We start from the raw sequence: 16,701 nt of genomic DNA, 5'->3' as shown, positions 1-16,701 counted from the left end.
GTTTTGTTATGTAGTGAGTCTTCCCATTTATGTTGCATGACAGAGAGTGACTGGGGTGGCTTTTGTAGACTTTTGGTTGCTCAGCTAGCAGCTATGGCTAAAGGTATTTTTCCCTAGTACAACCTTTCTGATTGAACCAGTTTTCCATATTTTTGTCTCATTTTGAGATTAGACTACTGTAATAAGAGCACTCTACCATCTGTAAGTTGTGCATACCACATCAATCCACATTAAGCAGAACATCACACAGAAAGCATATTATATCTATACATTTTACTCCTGGGGGAATTCTGTGCCACTATGTACGCGCAGAATTTATGTCCCTGGCATATTTTATTTTCTCAGCAGAATACAGATTCTGCTGAAGAGGTGCTGCACTTACACCTTTCACCCACCAGGGGCTGCTGTGGTGCCAGAAGAGAGGGCAGCCAGCCGGTGGAGAGGCTGCATTCCTCAGAGCAGGGACAGGTGAGGAGGCACCAGACAGAATGGAGCACATGGGGCTGCTGATATGGGGTACAGAAGGGCTAGTGGGGGAGGACAGACTGGGGAATGAGCTCAGGAGCTAATAGGGTGACAGCATTGAGCCAGGGGCTGAATAGGAGGGGGGAGGGCTGAAGGGCCCCATGGGGACAGGGGGTAGGGGTAGGGGTGCAGGGATTCATGGGTGTAGGAGGGGGAGATTTTTGGTAGACCAAAGTCAGTAACATGCCTAGACCACTGCCCACAGCTGACATACCAATTGTTATGCTCATTGCTGAAAGCAGCTAGAAAGGCAGTTGCTGAATCTTTAGCACAACTAACAGACCAGGATAGGTGGGGGAAGTGAGTGATGAGGAGTAAACATGACCCAGTGCCCTCCTGACTTGAGTTTTTGCTGAAGCATGCAGTTGTGCAAAATGAAAAATCTGGCAATAGTTAACTATTGCTATGTGAAATACAGCTGGTTAACTGATGGAAAATTCCCTGCCCAACAGGCTGGAAAACTCCACACTTAACAAGCTATGTAATACTAACAAATTGGGTATAACAAGAGGAAGAGATCTGAGCTCAATGGACATTTGAATACTTGGGATATTTTGGGACACCTCTCAAGTTCCCCTGCAGATGGAAAGCTGGCCACTGGAAGTCTACAGATATCCATTCAAGATCTTGGGTAAATATTAAACGGGGGTTAATTTGGGGTACTCTACTAACCTGCTGCGGACACGTGTAAGTACTCAAGACTAAATAAAGTAGAAGCTTTGAGTGAAAGCACCTTTGTTTGCCTGCTTGCATCAACTATCTATTGGCCAGAGGTGCCGTGTCCCCCACTGATTTATTTCCTGCCACCACCTTGCAAAGAGTAACATTACCAAGAGCTCTGGGTTCAGAAAACCTCAGGTAACATGGAGAGGGGGGCTGCAGACACACATTGGGACATGTGGTACGAGTGTGCAGGGACACACGCAGATGGGGGCAGATGTGCCTGACTGAAATGGGAGAGGCTAGGGGTCAGCCAGGGCCTGCATGGGGGAGGCTACCCAACTCCCTACAATCCCTTCCTACCCCCCACAAAAAACCTGTTCCATACTTCTCCCATCCACACACAAGCACCCTCCAGATTCACTCCCAGGCTCCTTCCCTCTCTCTCCCCCAAGCCTTTGTACTGCTTCTGAGGGGTGCAGGAAATATGTTTATGTAGTGTAGTTTAAATGAATCACACAAAGTTCTGTATTAATATGTCTAGTAAGGAATCTATTTGTCAAAAAAAAATTCCTAAATCTTTTTTTTTTTGTCTGTATTGTTACAGACATACTTGTTGACAGGTATTTTGAAATAAATTACCAAAATAATTGAAACTGACGTGATTATATTGTGTTATTTTGACAAACATAATATGCAGAATTTTAAAATATTGTGTGCAGAATTTTTAAGTTTTTGGCACAGAATTCCCCCAAGAGTAACCTTTGCTGCCTATTAGCTTCAAGGGGGAAGCTAAAAACTATTGGCTTTAACCTAATGTACCCTGAAGTTGAATAGCAAGTGGTTACTTGAAAGACTCTCTCTGAATCTATGTGATACTGCTGAAATATTCTAATCTAGATATTCCTGATTAAATGAGAGGTGGCAGCTAGCAGAGTACCTTTTACCAGTGCTGCTATGGGCTTTTCACCCTCATCTGCCAGAGCCTGGATTTGTTGCACTTCCTTGCATGTTTTTCTGCTGAGTGCTTTGGGTGAGACTGTCTGATGAGAGAGGAGGATGCTAGTATTATTGTGTCTTAAAGGCAGTCTACTTCGTACTAATATGTTTACATTTGTTGATTTTGATGCTGTTTGCATATTTCCTTTTATATCTAAAGTCTGGTGCTCTGAATTCTGCCAAAGAAAAATAAGTAAAAAATAGTATAACTACAGTCCATTAAGATCCCCCAATAACCACACACCATTTTTTTTTAAAGGGGAAATTACCACTTCTTCTGTATAAGAGACTTGTGCAATAGACTATTATAATTTTAAAATAATTCCTCTTCATCTACCTTAAATCATTATCTTACCCTGTCAACCTTGTGCTGTATACGTTTCTTTACCTGCCTATTTTAAGTCCCTACATTCTTTTGATTTTCTCTCTTTGAATTCATTTTCACCCTGCTATTCTGAAAAAAGGGGAAAAAAAGTAAATCTGGAGGAACAAATCCAAGCAAAAGAAAATGCTTTATACCATCCTTAAAAATGTAACCAGCACTGTCAATGTGCTGTACAGACTCTAAACAAAAAGAAAATGGAATCAACAGTTATTTCAAATATGTTACTATTTTTTTCTGGATAATTGAGATAACTACATACCACAACTACTTCTGCATCTAGTAGAGCTGATGCAGATGCTATTTTGTGGATAATGGAGGGTCATATAGGACAGTCCACTGGGTAAAGTTCTATGACACGCTTTTCACCAGTGAAGTTCAAGTGTTTGATTCCACCATAATATTGGGTCTACCGGCAGTGCAACATGCTACCCTATGTCCCTTCCCATGCCGGCTCATTGTAACTCTGAACTATAGAAAATGACAGCAAAAAATTTAACTACTTTCAGACTAGTTAGCATTCCCTCCCTGATATTTTCTGGCAAGAATATTTACAAAGCACAGAAACGCTTTCCAATACAACTATGGTATGCCCATTCCCATAAGGAATCTGACTAACCTTTTATTTCCTGCACCTCGATACCAGCCTTTTTAACTGATCGATGCTCCATTTCTGTAACACAAAATTGCTCTTCAGGCCAACTGACATTTTAGAAAGACTCTTGACATCTTTACCAAATGTACAATCCTTTAGCAAATATCGCATTGTGTCTGAACTTCACCAAAGAGCGTCAAATAACTATCAGTATCATCAGAATCCTATGAAAGCATGAGCGTAATTCACAAAGGCAGTTTTCAATAGTGTCCAACTCCTATGCCACAGAGTGGTTTTGTGGGCACATAAGAGATCATCACATCTCATATGATTAACATGGTTGGATTTAATTAGTAATAAATGGGACATTACCAGGGGAAAAACCTAAACCCTGGAGGAAGGTGCTGGGGATATAGTAGGTAGTACTTTGCCATTAGAGGCTTCATTGAATCAATACCCCAGTATGGCATTTGGGGCATTGTGATACTGGAGGTGGAGTCTTTCAGGTGAAATAAATAATCCAAGGTTCACTTACTATTAAAAATCCTATAGCACTTTGCACAAGAGTTGGGGTATTAACTCCAGTGCCTTGGCCAAATTCCAGCATAGCAATTCCATTCTGCCCACCCAAAGTTACTTCTGAAATTCCAGGGGACATTATTCTTCACTTCCTGCCCAAAACTGTGTGGCAGCTGCTATACAATATGAAACAGCCACCACATTCTACCTCAGAAGGGGTTGTATTTAATCAGTGGATGAAGTAATTCTATACATGCAGTTTGCAATACGGGTTATAAAGCATTTTGAGACCTTCGTGGATGAAAAGGTTTTACATAACAAAGATAAATCATTAAACAGTAGAAGTGTCATCCTATCCGAAAAGGCACATTCTGAAAGATTTCACTAGTTCCAATTTCTTAACACTACTTAGGGGAAAGAGGACGAGGGGAATCAGTGTCTGATACTATGCTAACATGTGGTCTTGGACAGGACCAGTTTAACAATGTTACCATAAATTAGATGCAAATCCCATCTACTACATGGATATCACTTGTAGTTATTATAATTCTATACTTCTAAAATATAAACAAAGTCCCTCTCCTCAAACCTCTTAGCCGTGTTGACTGAACTTGTTAGTTGTGTGTTTTTATAAACCTTAGCTGTTCCCATCTGGCTGTGAATGAAAGCTTGAAGGTCCTTCCTGTTTGGAGTTATTCTTCATAGGAAGAGACATATCCAGTCCAGTGGTCCATCTAGTCCAGTGTATTGTTACTAACAGTGGCTAGTACCCCATGTTTCAGAGCAAGGTGCATGAAATGTAACAACTATGGGGAATAACCAGATCAGATGGAAAGTATATTTTTAATGGCAGACAATTAGTGGGTGGCTTTCTACATTTTATACATTTTCATCCTATCTAATGTAATGGTGGATTATATTGTTATTCCTAGAAAATGCATAATCCATTTTTTAATTCTGCTAAATTCAATGTCTTACTCAGATCATACTCACCTCATACCCCTGAAGTCAAACTGAGTATAGTAAGTTGGGAAGTATTCCCAGTTAATGGAAATATAACAACCTCTAAGTAAACAGAGGGCATTGTCAATAAATGATACATTAAAGAACTGGAAAAAATTAATCTTAATCATTTCTTTAAATACATACAAATGATGCAACAAGAAAAATACTCACTGGAATATACAATTTCGTATGAAGCTCTCTGACAAATTAGTTAATCTGCCCAGGATTCATATTTGATATAGACCAGGAATTAATGTTACAAATGAATGGTAAAAAGAGCAGCCAGTTTTTTGTTAAACATGCTTATTTTAAGCAGTGAAATGTGAACGTGAACATGGAAAAAGAAAATTCAACTGTTTAGCTAAAGCAATGAATCCAATTCTTAATTAATCAGGGGACAGACAATGGACAGGGGATGTCAGTCACTGAGAACATGGTTTCAGGGAAGTGTCTTTTAAAGTTCAAGTCAAAAAAGAAGCAACATACTTTCTGTGGAAGTGAACTTCCATACTGTTTTGGCATGAACATCTCCAACGTACACCGTTTTGTCTTCTGAAGCAACAACGTCATGTGGCATCTCAAAGTTCTGTCAAGATAAACAGCCACAAATAACTTCTGAATGACTACACAATGAATTAGATCACAAATGCAAAAGGCCTGTTTAATCAAAAATTTGAGATACAGAGCCAAATTTAGCTCTCATACAATGGGAGCTATAGCTGATGCTGGTGCCACGCCTTAAAAGGAGAAAAGAGACAGGAATTACATCTCCATCAGGTGTTCACTTCCTCCAGAGGCAGTAGTTATTGTCATGATTTATAGAGAACTTAACATTGCGTACATTGTACAGACAATTCAAACCTAGTGATTTACACATTTTTTGCACAGTCCATTTTTGTCAATATTTTGATTAAACATTTAAATAACTGAATGTGGATATTACTGTGCTACACAATTAAATTAAAAGCTAATTTGTTTACAAATATAGTAGATGGACAAAGGGAAGGAAAAATGGCGAATATGTATAGCCATCACATAAATAGAGTGCACATATATTTTATGGACATATATATGCACTAAAGTAGAAGCTTTTTATGTATAAACCTCCACATACACTTCTACTGCGATATAACGCTGTCCTCGGGAGCCAAAAAATCTTACCGCGTTATAGGTGAAACCACGTTATATCAAACTTGCTTTGAACTGCCGGAGCGCACAGCCCCCCCCCGAGCGCTGCTTTACCGCATTATATCCGAATTCGTGTTATATTGGGTCATGTTATATCGGGGTAGAGGTGTATTTGTATAGGCAACTGGCATTTCCTAACTTTTGAGTGCTTGACTTTACAACCTTGATGATACTTTAACGTAGGTTTTTGGACATAAGATAATATACTTCATCACTATCACAACTGTAAGTATTGATACAGAGTCACTTACCCTCTAATAATTCTAGCAAGGTGCATACCAAGTGGTTCATTACTTCCAAAGCAGAATAAAATTAGTAAACTAAGAATTGGGCCCAACAGCTGTAAGCCAACAATATTAGTTTGCCTTCTTTTCCATAAGGTCTCCATATATTTTTCAAGTCAGCAACTGTCCCAATTACTGCACATTCTCAGCAGCATGGAAAATGCCAAACCCCTTCACTGCCTCCCTATCTCCCCCACCCCCCCATGCAATCTTTCAAGGATTGAGATATGGGAGTGAAGAATGAGAATGTTTCCCATGTATTTGGGAATAAGAATCATGAGGCTGATCTTGTCTCCTACATGATAATGCATAGTGATATCCACTATGTCATCAGGCTTAGCTAATTGTGTCTGAATATTTGAAATAAACAATTCTTTCTGAATATTTTACATACTAATATATTATCAACTGTTGCAAACAACTGCATATTTAACTCTTGGAATAGATGGATGAAGGGCTCCTATGTTAACTAGGGTTGCCAGCTTTCTAATCACACAAAACTGAAGACCCCTCCCCGCCCCATGCCCTGTGGCCTTGCCCCTGCCCCACCTCTTCTCCGAGGCCTACCCCCACTCGCTCCATCCCCCCTCCATCTGCTGCTCACTCTCCCCCACCCTCACTCACTTTCACCTGGCTGGGGCAGGGGGTTGGATGTGGGAGGGAGATGCGGGTCTGGGATGGGGCCGGGGATGAGGAGTTTGGGGTGCACGAGGAGGCTCGGGCAGAGGGATTCAGAGTGTGGGAAGGGGTCTAGTCTCCAGCTAGGGGTGTGGGCTCTGGGGTGGGGCCGGGGATGAAGGGTTTGGGGTGAAGGAGAGGACTCAGGGCTGGGGGTTGGGGCAGGGTGTGGGTTCCCGGCCAATGGGAGCTGTGGAGCCGGCCGGACTTTTAAAGGCCCAGTCGACAGTGCCAACTGGAGCTGCCAAGGTCCGTTTCCAACTGGGCATTACAGTCGAAGACTGAATGCCTGGCAACTCTAATGTTAGCATGGTGGCAAAAATTTTAACTCTTAGCTTCATGAAGTTGCATAATTTACTAGAGCAAATTATTAATAAATAGTTTTGTGTCAGCTAACATACTGTGCAAGACAAAGCAGGGTCAATATCAAGGTACATAACAGTGTTAATTCAAGTCCATCTCGTAGCTTCAGGCACGAACTGATTCTCATAAAACCCACAGGTAGTGTTTTCTGCAAGTGGTAATCTCTTCCAAGTTAAATAGAATGGGGGAGGCGGGTAGGGTGGAGGAGAGGGAAGAGGCTGAAACAGCGGGAAGGAAAAATAATAAAATTGGACATTTGGCCTTTAATCTGCAGAGATCAGTCTCTTCTTCTGTTTGGCTTTACACATCAAATTAGTTTCTTGGCTGGAATGCAATCCTTAGTGTCTGTAACCTAGTTAAATGAGGGACTTCCATGAGAAGCAATAAGCTGCTGTGTGCTGAGTAAATTCTAAGGCAGTACTTATGTGTTGTGCAATTTAAAACTCATTTACTTAGGGGAAAATGGAAAATTAAATAATTTCTTTTTTCCGTTGAAACTACTATTGCAGAATTTTCAGCAGCAAGCCTGATAGCTGACTTTAGCAAAGCTTTTGATACGGTCTCCCACAGTATTCTTGCTAGCAAGTTAAAAAGTATGGATTGGATGAATGGACTATAAGGTGGATAGAAAGCTGGCTAGATTGTCGGGCTCAATGGGTAGTGATCAACGGCTCGATGTCTAGTTGGCAGCCAGTATCAAATGGAATGCCTCAGGGGTCAGTTCTGGGGCCAGTTTTGTTCAACATCTTCATTAATGATCTCACTGATAGGATGGATTGCACCCTCAGCAAGTTCACGGATGACACTAAGCTGGGGGGGAGGTAGATATGCTGGAGGATAGGGATAGGGTCCAGAGTGACTAGAAAAATTGGAGGATTGGGCCAAGAGAAATCCGATGAGGTTCAACAAGGACAAGTGCCGAGTCCTGCACTGAGGACGGAAGAATCCCATCCACTGCTACAGGCTGGGGACCGACTGGCTAAGTAGCAGTTCTGAAGAAAATGACCTGAGGATTACAGTGGACAAGAAGCTGGATATGAGTCAACAGTGTGCCCTTGTTGCCAAGAAGGCTAATGGCATATTGGTCTGCCTTAGTAGGAGCATTGCTAGCAGATCGAGGGAAGTGATTATTCCTCTCTATTCGGAACTGGTGAGGCCATATCTGGAGTACTGAGTCCAGTTTTGGGCCCCCTACTATAGAAAGGATGTGGACAAATTGCAGAGAGTCCAGTTGAGGGCAACGAAAATGATTAGGGGGCTGGGGCACATGACTTATGAGGAGAGGCTATGGAAACTGGGCTTATTTAATCTGCAGAAAAGAAGAATGAGGGGGGATTTGATAGCAGCCTTCAACTACCTGAAGGGGGGTTCCAAAGAGGATGGAGCTAGGCTGTTCTCAGTGGTGGCGGATGACAGTCCAAGGAGCAATAGTCTCAAGTTGCAGTGGGGGATGTCTAGGTTGGATATTAGGAAAAACTATTTCACTAGAAGGGTGGTGAAGTACTGGAATGGGTTACGTAGGGAGGTGGTGGAATCTCCATCCTTAGAGGTTTTTAAGGCCTGGCTTGACAAAGCCCTGGCTGGGTTGATTTAGTTGGGGTTGGTCCTGCTTTGAGCAGGGGGTTGGACTAGATGATCTCCTGAGGTCTCTTCCAACCCTGATATTCTATGTGCTCTACCCCCTACTAACACTGCCCTCAAGAGTCAATCCTCCTCAGAGCTAAGACAGTTTCATGAGTCTTGCACTGAGGAGCTATCGGCGCAGGAGCGAGACTCCTTTAGAGATATCTTTAGAGAAGCAAATTTTGTTCCTGTCTTACATGCCTTTTCCAGATATCTTTCACATTGTTCAAGACACAGAAATCAATTGATCCCTCATTGGACAAATATTCCCATCAATATAAGCAGATCTTCTCTCTCACTCCTCAGCTTTAATTCATTGTCTTTCAGACTAATTTGGGAATTCTTATACTTCCAAAGAGGTCAGTCTTAGGAACCCTATTTAGGATCAGCTTCCTGTTCACCAGCAAGGAAACAACTGTCAATCAAGCCTTTTCTGTTCCAAGTGAGTACACTGGAGGCCTGAATTAAAGGGTGAACTAGTCCTGCTGGGTTCTGAAAGTGATCTATTTCCTTAGAACTGATCAATATATCCTTAACCTGAGAATCCCAACAATGATCTGCTATACACAGAGAAAAAAGTCACACTAAATATACTGGACAATCCACTGATATGGGACAATTATCCTCAATCTCCTGAATGGGGTGGAGAATGATGCAGAAGGAATGACATAAATATTCACTACAAGCGTAGGTGCAGTTATCTTGTCAAATCACTAATAAATATAAGATCTCCCTCCCCCACACCAAACTCTTTTAGGTTATTTGTCCCATCCTAGGGGAAAGGATGCAGATGAGTGCTTCACTTGCTTTTATTTATAAGAACCTGAAAAACGTTCTTGTATGAAGAAATATTGACTTTGAGCTTAAATAGCTTTCATTCATCTACATCTCTGAAGATATTCCTGGGAAAAAGAATTACATCATTTTCACTACAGGTTATTTCTGAAAGTTGTACAAATGGTTTACTATGAAAGCTCAAGAATCAAATTTTCAGCAATCCCCTTTAAGTGTGCCTGAAAAGTTTGCCGATATAATTAAGGAAGTCAGCTGCAAACTTTGTCCTGATTATCAACATCCACTCCCTCTCAAAAAATAAAAACATCTCCACAGTTTTATAAGGTCTTTCTCTGCCTGGAAACACTAGTAACACAAAAATTAAAAAGCAAAAATTACTGTATGGCATGTTTCTAAACAGGTTTGTGTAAAACCATGAATATTGGTTTCAAGCCAGTTTATTTTTATTTATAGAATTGTGTATATGCGCACAGCAATTTATGAATACTGAGAAAGACAACATCTGGCACAGCTTAAAATAGGATTGCAACAAATAGGGTATGATACACACAATACTGGCAACTTCTGACACCCCCCTTCTTTGATTTATGACAGGCTATGAGAATCTTTAGTATATTTAAAAATAAATTTAAATTACAATATTACTTGAGTGAAAGTTCGGTATCCCATTAGTTCTACACTGGTCTTCTGCAAGGAAGGCATGTAGTTACATTACATAAATTTATATCCCCAGACAGAAGTACTATTACTGTTTATATTAGTATATTATTACTGTATAAAAAATAAGAAAAACTCTGAATCTCTACCCTTTCCTTAAACTAACTTGAAAGGCGCAGCTCAGTTTGGTTAAGTCACTCATTCTCGGCTCTGACTGGCAATATCCACATGGCAATTTAAAATGTCAAGTGCATAGTATCTACCGAACCTTGGACAGCTGCTGTATTGAAACTTGTATTGTTCTGGGGTTTCACCTGATCAACAGTGTGCAAAGGATGCCTTAGAGTATCTGAAGAAAAATTACAATACAGTACAATATAATACAGCAACCTCAGACCCTGGAATCATCCTGCTAAACTTAAAAGCTTGTATGAAGTGTGAGGGAGTTAGACATCAGTGTACCCATGTGCTAAGTCCATCAAGAACACTGTGAAATACAGTACCTTTCTAACGGGAATGAAAGTGTCCATTATTTCTCCAGTGGAAAAATTCATCATAAATCCTTGCACTGGTTCTATGTCTCCAGGATACGGCATTCCATTAACTGCAAAGAGCAGACCACCTGCAACAACAAACATTCATTCATTAGTGACTTACAGATTATTTTCTTCTATTTAAAAATAGCATAGATGAAAAAGTTGCCCAAAGAGACAGAATCAGAAGCAACTATAGAAGAACAAGAGCTCCAGACACAATGAAACATTTATTTAAATTGAATTAGGGAAGGTTGGAAGCTGTGTAAACCAATAGAATGGAACAGGAAAGTCCTGCTAGGTAGTTACCTGCACATCACCAGATTCAGAATGAATAGAGGAAGGGAAAAAGAAATAAAAAAGAAGCATACCAATTCCCTGGAAGTTTGAAATCTAGCAGAAATGAGCTGGAGCTCTTCCCTGAAAAGATGTCATCTGTAAGCATTTAAGGGTCAAAAGAATCAAATCTTCCTTCTTTACCCTTTTTTGCCTTTTAAGCTTAATTTAAAACAAACAAAACAAAACACGCTATTTTCATAGAATCATAGAAGATTAGGGTTGGAAAAGGTCTCAGGAGGTCATCTAGTCCAACCCCCTGCTCAAAGCAGGACCAACCCCAACTAAATCATCCCAGCCAGGGCTTTGTCAAGATGGGCCTTAAAAACCTCTAAAGATGGAGATTCCACCACTTCCCTAGGTAACCCATTCCAGTGCTTCACCACCCTTCTAGTGAAATAGTTTTTCCTATTATCCAACCTAGACCTCTCCCTCAGCAACTTTTGTCCCAGCAATGGGCTGGTTTGGTCTGGACTGTCAGAGTAAAAGACACCAGCTGGCACCCTGTTCAGAGTCAGGGTGTATGTGTGTGAGAATGGTGAGAGATGGGGTGTCCGTCTACCATAATGGCTAATTGGCTACTTCGAAGGGTGCTGTGATGGTAGATTGGTTCCTGTGTGCTCATGTGAGAGCACAAAAGATCCTCTCAAGCCACCATGCCACTTGGCATCCTTGCTTCCAGTTGTGTCCAAGACAAACAAAAACACACATATGATCAGGTTGGTTGCTTCAGCACTTTTCTAGAGCTTTTACACTTCCAAATCTCTGTACTGGCTCTTCAGGAAGCAGTACTTCCTGTTAATGAATGACAAAAAGTGCTGTTTTAAGCATGGTGGATTCTCTCCCCCTTTTGGTTTATTCTTTCTCCTGTTTCCCCCACCTTTTTATTTTTCTTCCTGTTTTCTCTTTTCTACTTCCTTCTCTGGTTATTTTGCTCTAATCATGGTCATCTTCTTTAACCCTCCCATTTCTCTCCTTTCATTCCCAGAAAAACCTCTCTTTCCTCATGCAAAAGAAGCAACACATGCCCATAATTACAGCACAAATAAAGTGATGAATACAGATTTCAAACCTGATATAGAATATGGAACTGTTCAAAAACCTTAGAAAGTACTAATGTCTACTGTTTACTTTGAGTTTCCAAGCCTCAGAATGTAGGCGGTACATAAGACATCAAACTGGAGTTGTTTTTTTTTTTTTTTAAGTTTTGGTATTTAAAAACAGCAACATCATAATGAAATAGTTTTTTATTCTCTGATTTTTATTATTGTTCTCTAAGAAATTTGACAATTTCTTTTCCTGCTGTTCGGAAATATTTTTTGCTGTTTCTCTAATGGAGCTTGTTATTTGACTGTGCAACCACAAAGGTAAAAAGTGCAAACAATATTGTCTATTTGTTGGCATTACATTTAAGGAGGCTAATTTCTTCATAATTTCTCAGGAATGGAAAGGAAGCTTTTTTCCAAAATTACACAGTTGCAAAAATCTACATGATAATTTTGAAACAGAACACATTTTTGGCCTAAGATATGTGATAGTCTCTCAATGAAATAATATTGTGTGTTGTGATATCGAAGTGATTAAGCATATATTAAATGTGAAAAACATGAAAAAAGCCATTACCTGGAATATATGAAACTGCAAATAATTCTCTTCCAAACAATTTGTGTTTGATTTCTCTTGTGAATTCTCCTGTTTCTGACCTAAAACACTGAATTCGTCCATTTTCCCTGTCTGCTACACACAGCTGACCAAACTCAGGTACCAGTGTTAAGCTGTGAGGGATTCGGAACTGGCCAGGTTTGGCTTCGCCTACTGAAGACTCTGCAAAAGAAAATATCCGATACATTCACAATCTGAAATAATCATCTTTGTCTAGAAATAGTGTTATTCTAAATTTTGCAATACAACTGTGGGAAAAAGTATACACGTGATTCTCATTCTCGTTTTCACCAAAATTTTAACACTAAAAGTAAATGGAGTTACTTTCAATTTAAACCACTATAAATGAAGGGGAAAAAATCAGGCATATATGTTTGTACTGAAGTTACTTACTTCACCATAAATGCTTGGCAAAGAAAAAAGTTTAATATATAATTTCTTGAGTTAAACAGGAATTTAATTATTTACAAGAATTGAAAGGACTATGTCAAAGCTTAACTAGAAGTTACCACACCTCAGAATTTTAAGTTCTTATTCAAGCAATATTTTAAAAAATATGTTTAAGAAAATAGGGGCATTTTATTGATAATCAAGTAAATTCATGTGCATAGTTGTTCTGGAAGTGTACACACAGTCTTTTCTTTCTGCTTTTTAAAAGAAAGTGTGTTTAAAAAAAATCTACATATCAGTGTATAGAACTATGTATGATGGTATTCAAAAGATTATAAGGCCCTGATATCCAATCAGTGCCTGTGAGCATTACTGTAACAGAAATAAGTACTAAATAATCACAGTAAACAATCGTACATATGCTACATGTAATAGTTCATGACCACAGCAGTCTCAGTAGCTAGTTAAACATCAAGAGCTTTAATCAGTACCTTCCCCCCACTGCATGATGAACATTCCGTTTGGAGAGAACACAACAATTCGGCTGTTACAGTAGCCATCAGACACATAAATGTTGCCTGTGACTGGATCCACGGCCACATCGGTTGGTTGACAGAAGTGATTTTTGTCACTGCCTGGTTGCAAAGACCTTCCCAGGATCAATAAAGGTTCTTTATCATGTACTCCCAATTTGAACACCTTTTGTAGTTAATGGAAAACATAAGAGATTTCAAGTTATAGAAAAAGATGCATGATAGCTAGTCCAGTATAATCGTGATTGTTTAGGGAAAGTATATAAATCTGCTCTATAGAAAGAACATTTTTACATGCAAATTTATTTTATTAGGCTTTTTATATACATATCGCTCCAATGAATAAATCCATCATCAAGAATGTAATGGTGTTGCTTCTGGAAAAAATCTACATAAAATATAAATCATCAGCAATTTCAGCCAATGAAGTAGCTGAGCACTGAATGTTTGTCTATATAGGTAAATTAACCAGCATAAGTTATTCTGCTATAGCAAAGTAATTATTTTAGAATTAAGTCACTTTTATTCCACAACAGAGTTTCCATACAAGACATTATTCTGGAATAATTTATTCCGCTACAGCTACTCCAGTGAATTTCCCCATATGGACAAGCCTTTAGTGTATATCTTAACAGCCACAACGTAATAATTTTATCAAGCCTTTAACAAAATAAAAGTAATGAGATCACAATCAGTACTTCTAGAAAAACATTACACATACCTGATGGAGAGCTACATCAGTGACCCAGTAGTTACCATCTTTATCTATACTCAAGCCATGTGGTAAATAAAATCTGCAAACATAAATTTAAAAGAACTGCGTTTAAAAAAAGAAAGTAATGTGGCAGATACTGTTATAATCCATGACCAGTCTATTATCTATGTTAATATCTAATTTTTTCCCAAGAGCAATTCAAGATTTTGCTCATCGTCTACAAAGCCCTGTGCCACTACTACTATCTAAGATCCTAAGATACTTCTATGCCCCATTGCTGCAGACAGCTGGAATGCTCTTGTTGTCAGCATACAAGGTTGAAGTCATGGGCAGCTGGACTTTCTTGGTAAAGGGCCCTTAGCGCTGGTCCTCACATTCAATCTCTTTTGCCAACAAGGGCAGCCTTTACGATGCTGTGCCAGACATGTTTTCTCCATACAAATTTTTGTTAATTTGGGTCAGTAGATGAAGAGTATTGATTGTTAGGGAGTGGAGGGAGGCAATGGCAAAGTTGGTTTTCATTCGTTGTCCGCTGTTGGCAATACTGGTTGATTTTTTAATTTTGTTATAAATGAACCCAGATGTGAAAGAGATGAAATGTGACATATGGATTAAATTCTTCAGGATGAAATGTAGTATACAAAAATATAAAAGTTTTATTAATAAAAGTAAATACAACTTACAGATTTTTGCCTGTGGAATCAAGAACTTCTGCATTACTTGGGTCTATTACAAGAATTGTGTTCTGTTCAATTGGTCCAAGTCCTCTTTGCTGATAAACAAAGCTACTGTCAAATGAGCTATAAAGATATATTGAAATACAAAGTGAATATGTTAGACGTTTCAGTTCACAAGAAAGATACATGACTTATAGCAGAACTTTGTAGACTAATAAGGGAAAACACCTAAATTTTGTAGGTTTTTGTGTATCTTCTTATACTTCTGTATTATCACTGAAGCCTTTTGGATGGCAGCTCTTCTCACGGATGTCATGCCCAGTGACAGTGAATGTGTGTAATCAACATGAGCAGATACAACAAAGACAATCCTGTATTTTCAATCATTGTTAAAAAAGTGAATTTCAACTTCACTTTTTTTTTTTTTTTGTAATGAGAGAATTTTTGTTGTTTCATGCCTCTCGGAGTACTCATGAAGATAGTTGCCAAGAAAGTCTTAAACCTGAATTGTTAAACTATGTTAATTTATGTAAATTTCCTATGCACTTTAATATTCTCGCCGGTGTTTATTACAATAACACCTACTTTCTACTTTCTTTTTCTACTTTGCAGAAAATGTTTGGTAGAAAAGCATGTCATACTATGTACATGTCCCCTTTCCTACAACTGCACCCCCAAAACAACTATAAGTGTACAACAAGTAAATTCAAGAACAAGCAAGATTTAGTTCTGCCATCTCAACTTTTAACCCAAAATTTAGGGAGCTAAGATTTCTTATATTGACAGAAGGCATAGTATGAGCCACAAGGTCAAATTTCCACATGTTTAACCAAGAAGGAAGTATTAGTGTATGTATCTCTGTCCATAAATTGATTTCAATAAGTGCTTCACATTCAAGGAAGCTAAGCACTAATGGTATGTGTATATAAGTGGAATTCTTCGAATCAAAATTTTAATCTAATTAGGTGTAAAAAATATAATTTAATTTTTGACTAAAATGTTTGAACATACTTGAATTACTACTACTTTTTTTTTTTAAAGCAGTTTCTTAGTCCCTACTGAGTTCAATCCAATTGTGATCAATACATTTTGGTAAAAAGGAAGGTACTTTACAAAGCTTCAGACATGGCTGTGAATAAAACTATTAATACTCTATACATTACAGCATGAGCAGTATAAATATTTAATGTTATGGGGAAGTTATCTGTCCACAGTTTTCTATTTGGGAAAGTGATAGACTACTCAGATCTGTCTCACATCCATTGATTAGTTGGTTGATTTGTTTATTAAGTTTATGCACAAACCACAATTAGAAAATCTTTAGGGTTATATTAAAATGTACATCATGCTATGACCTGACACTACTTGTTATATCATCATCTCGGTTTTATTTTCTGAAAGGTACCAATAAATCCCTTCCTTTTCTTATGAACAATGATGCACAGGGTAGCAGTTTCTAGAACATTCCTCTTTTCTTTCATTCTAAACTTAGGAGCTAAAACCCTGTGTATGGATGCAGGGTAATTACTATTCAGTCATTGATCAAGACACAGGCAAATGAATGACAGATACATGGGATGGA

The 16,701-nt window shown here is 38.8% G+C and overlaps 1 protein-coding gene across 8 annotated transcripts in view; it reads right to left on the bottom strand.

Annotated features, from left to right (window-relative positions):
- Positions 1 to 16,701, bottom strand: part of PAM (peptidylglycine alpha-amidating monooxygenase) — a 224,126-nt gene that overhangs the window by 6,257 nt on the left and 201,168 nt on the right. For 6 of the 8 annotated variants that reach the window (XM_034774559.1, XM_034774560.1, XM_034774561.1 and 3 more), the window contains 7 exons: positions 15,126 to 15,242; positions 14,449 to 14,521; positions 13,686 to 13,893; positions 12,766 to 12,966; positions 10,777 to 10,895; positions 5,172 to 5,271; positions 3,186 to 3,239 (listed from right to left, as the gene is read on the bottom strand). In XM_034774559.1, the coding sequence (XP_034630450.1) occupies positions 3,186 to 3,239; positions 5,172 to 5,271; positions 10,777 to 10,895; positions 12,766 to 12,966; positions 13,686 to 13,893; positions 14,449 to 14,521; positions 15,126 to 15,242 (872 nt within the window). Of the gene's footprint in view, positions 1 to 1,931; positions 2,229 to 3,185; positions 3,240 to 5,171; positions 5,272 to 10,776; positions 10,896 to 12,765; positions 12,967 to 13,685; positions 13,894 to 14,448; positions 14,522 to 15,125; positions 15,243 to 16,701 lie in introns of those variants that run through there. The other 2 variants (XM_034774565.1, XM_034774562.1) reach the window with 2 other exon arrangements.

Source organism: Trachemys scripta, chromosome 6 (genome assembly GCF_013100865.1).
Source record: "Trachemys scripta elegans isolate TJP31775 chromosome 6, CAS_Tse_1.0, whole genome shotgun sequence".
Classification (NCBI taxonomy): domain Eukaryota; kingdom Metazoa; phylum Chordata; order Testudines; family Emydidae; genus Trachemys; species Trachemys scripta.
Note: the sequence above shows the minus strand (reverse complement) of the source record. Positions and strands in the feature narration are given on the sequence as shown.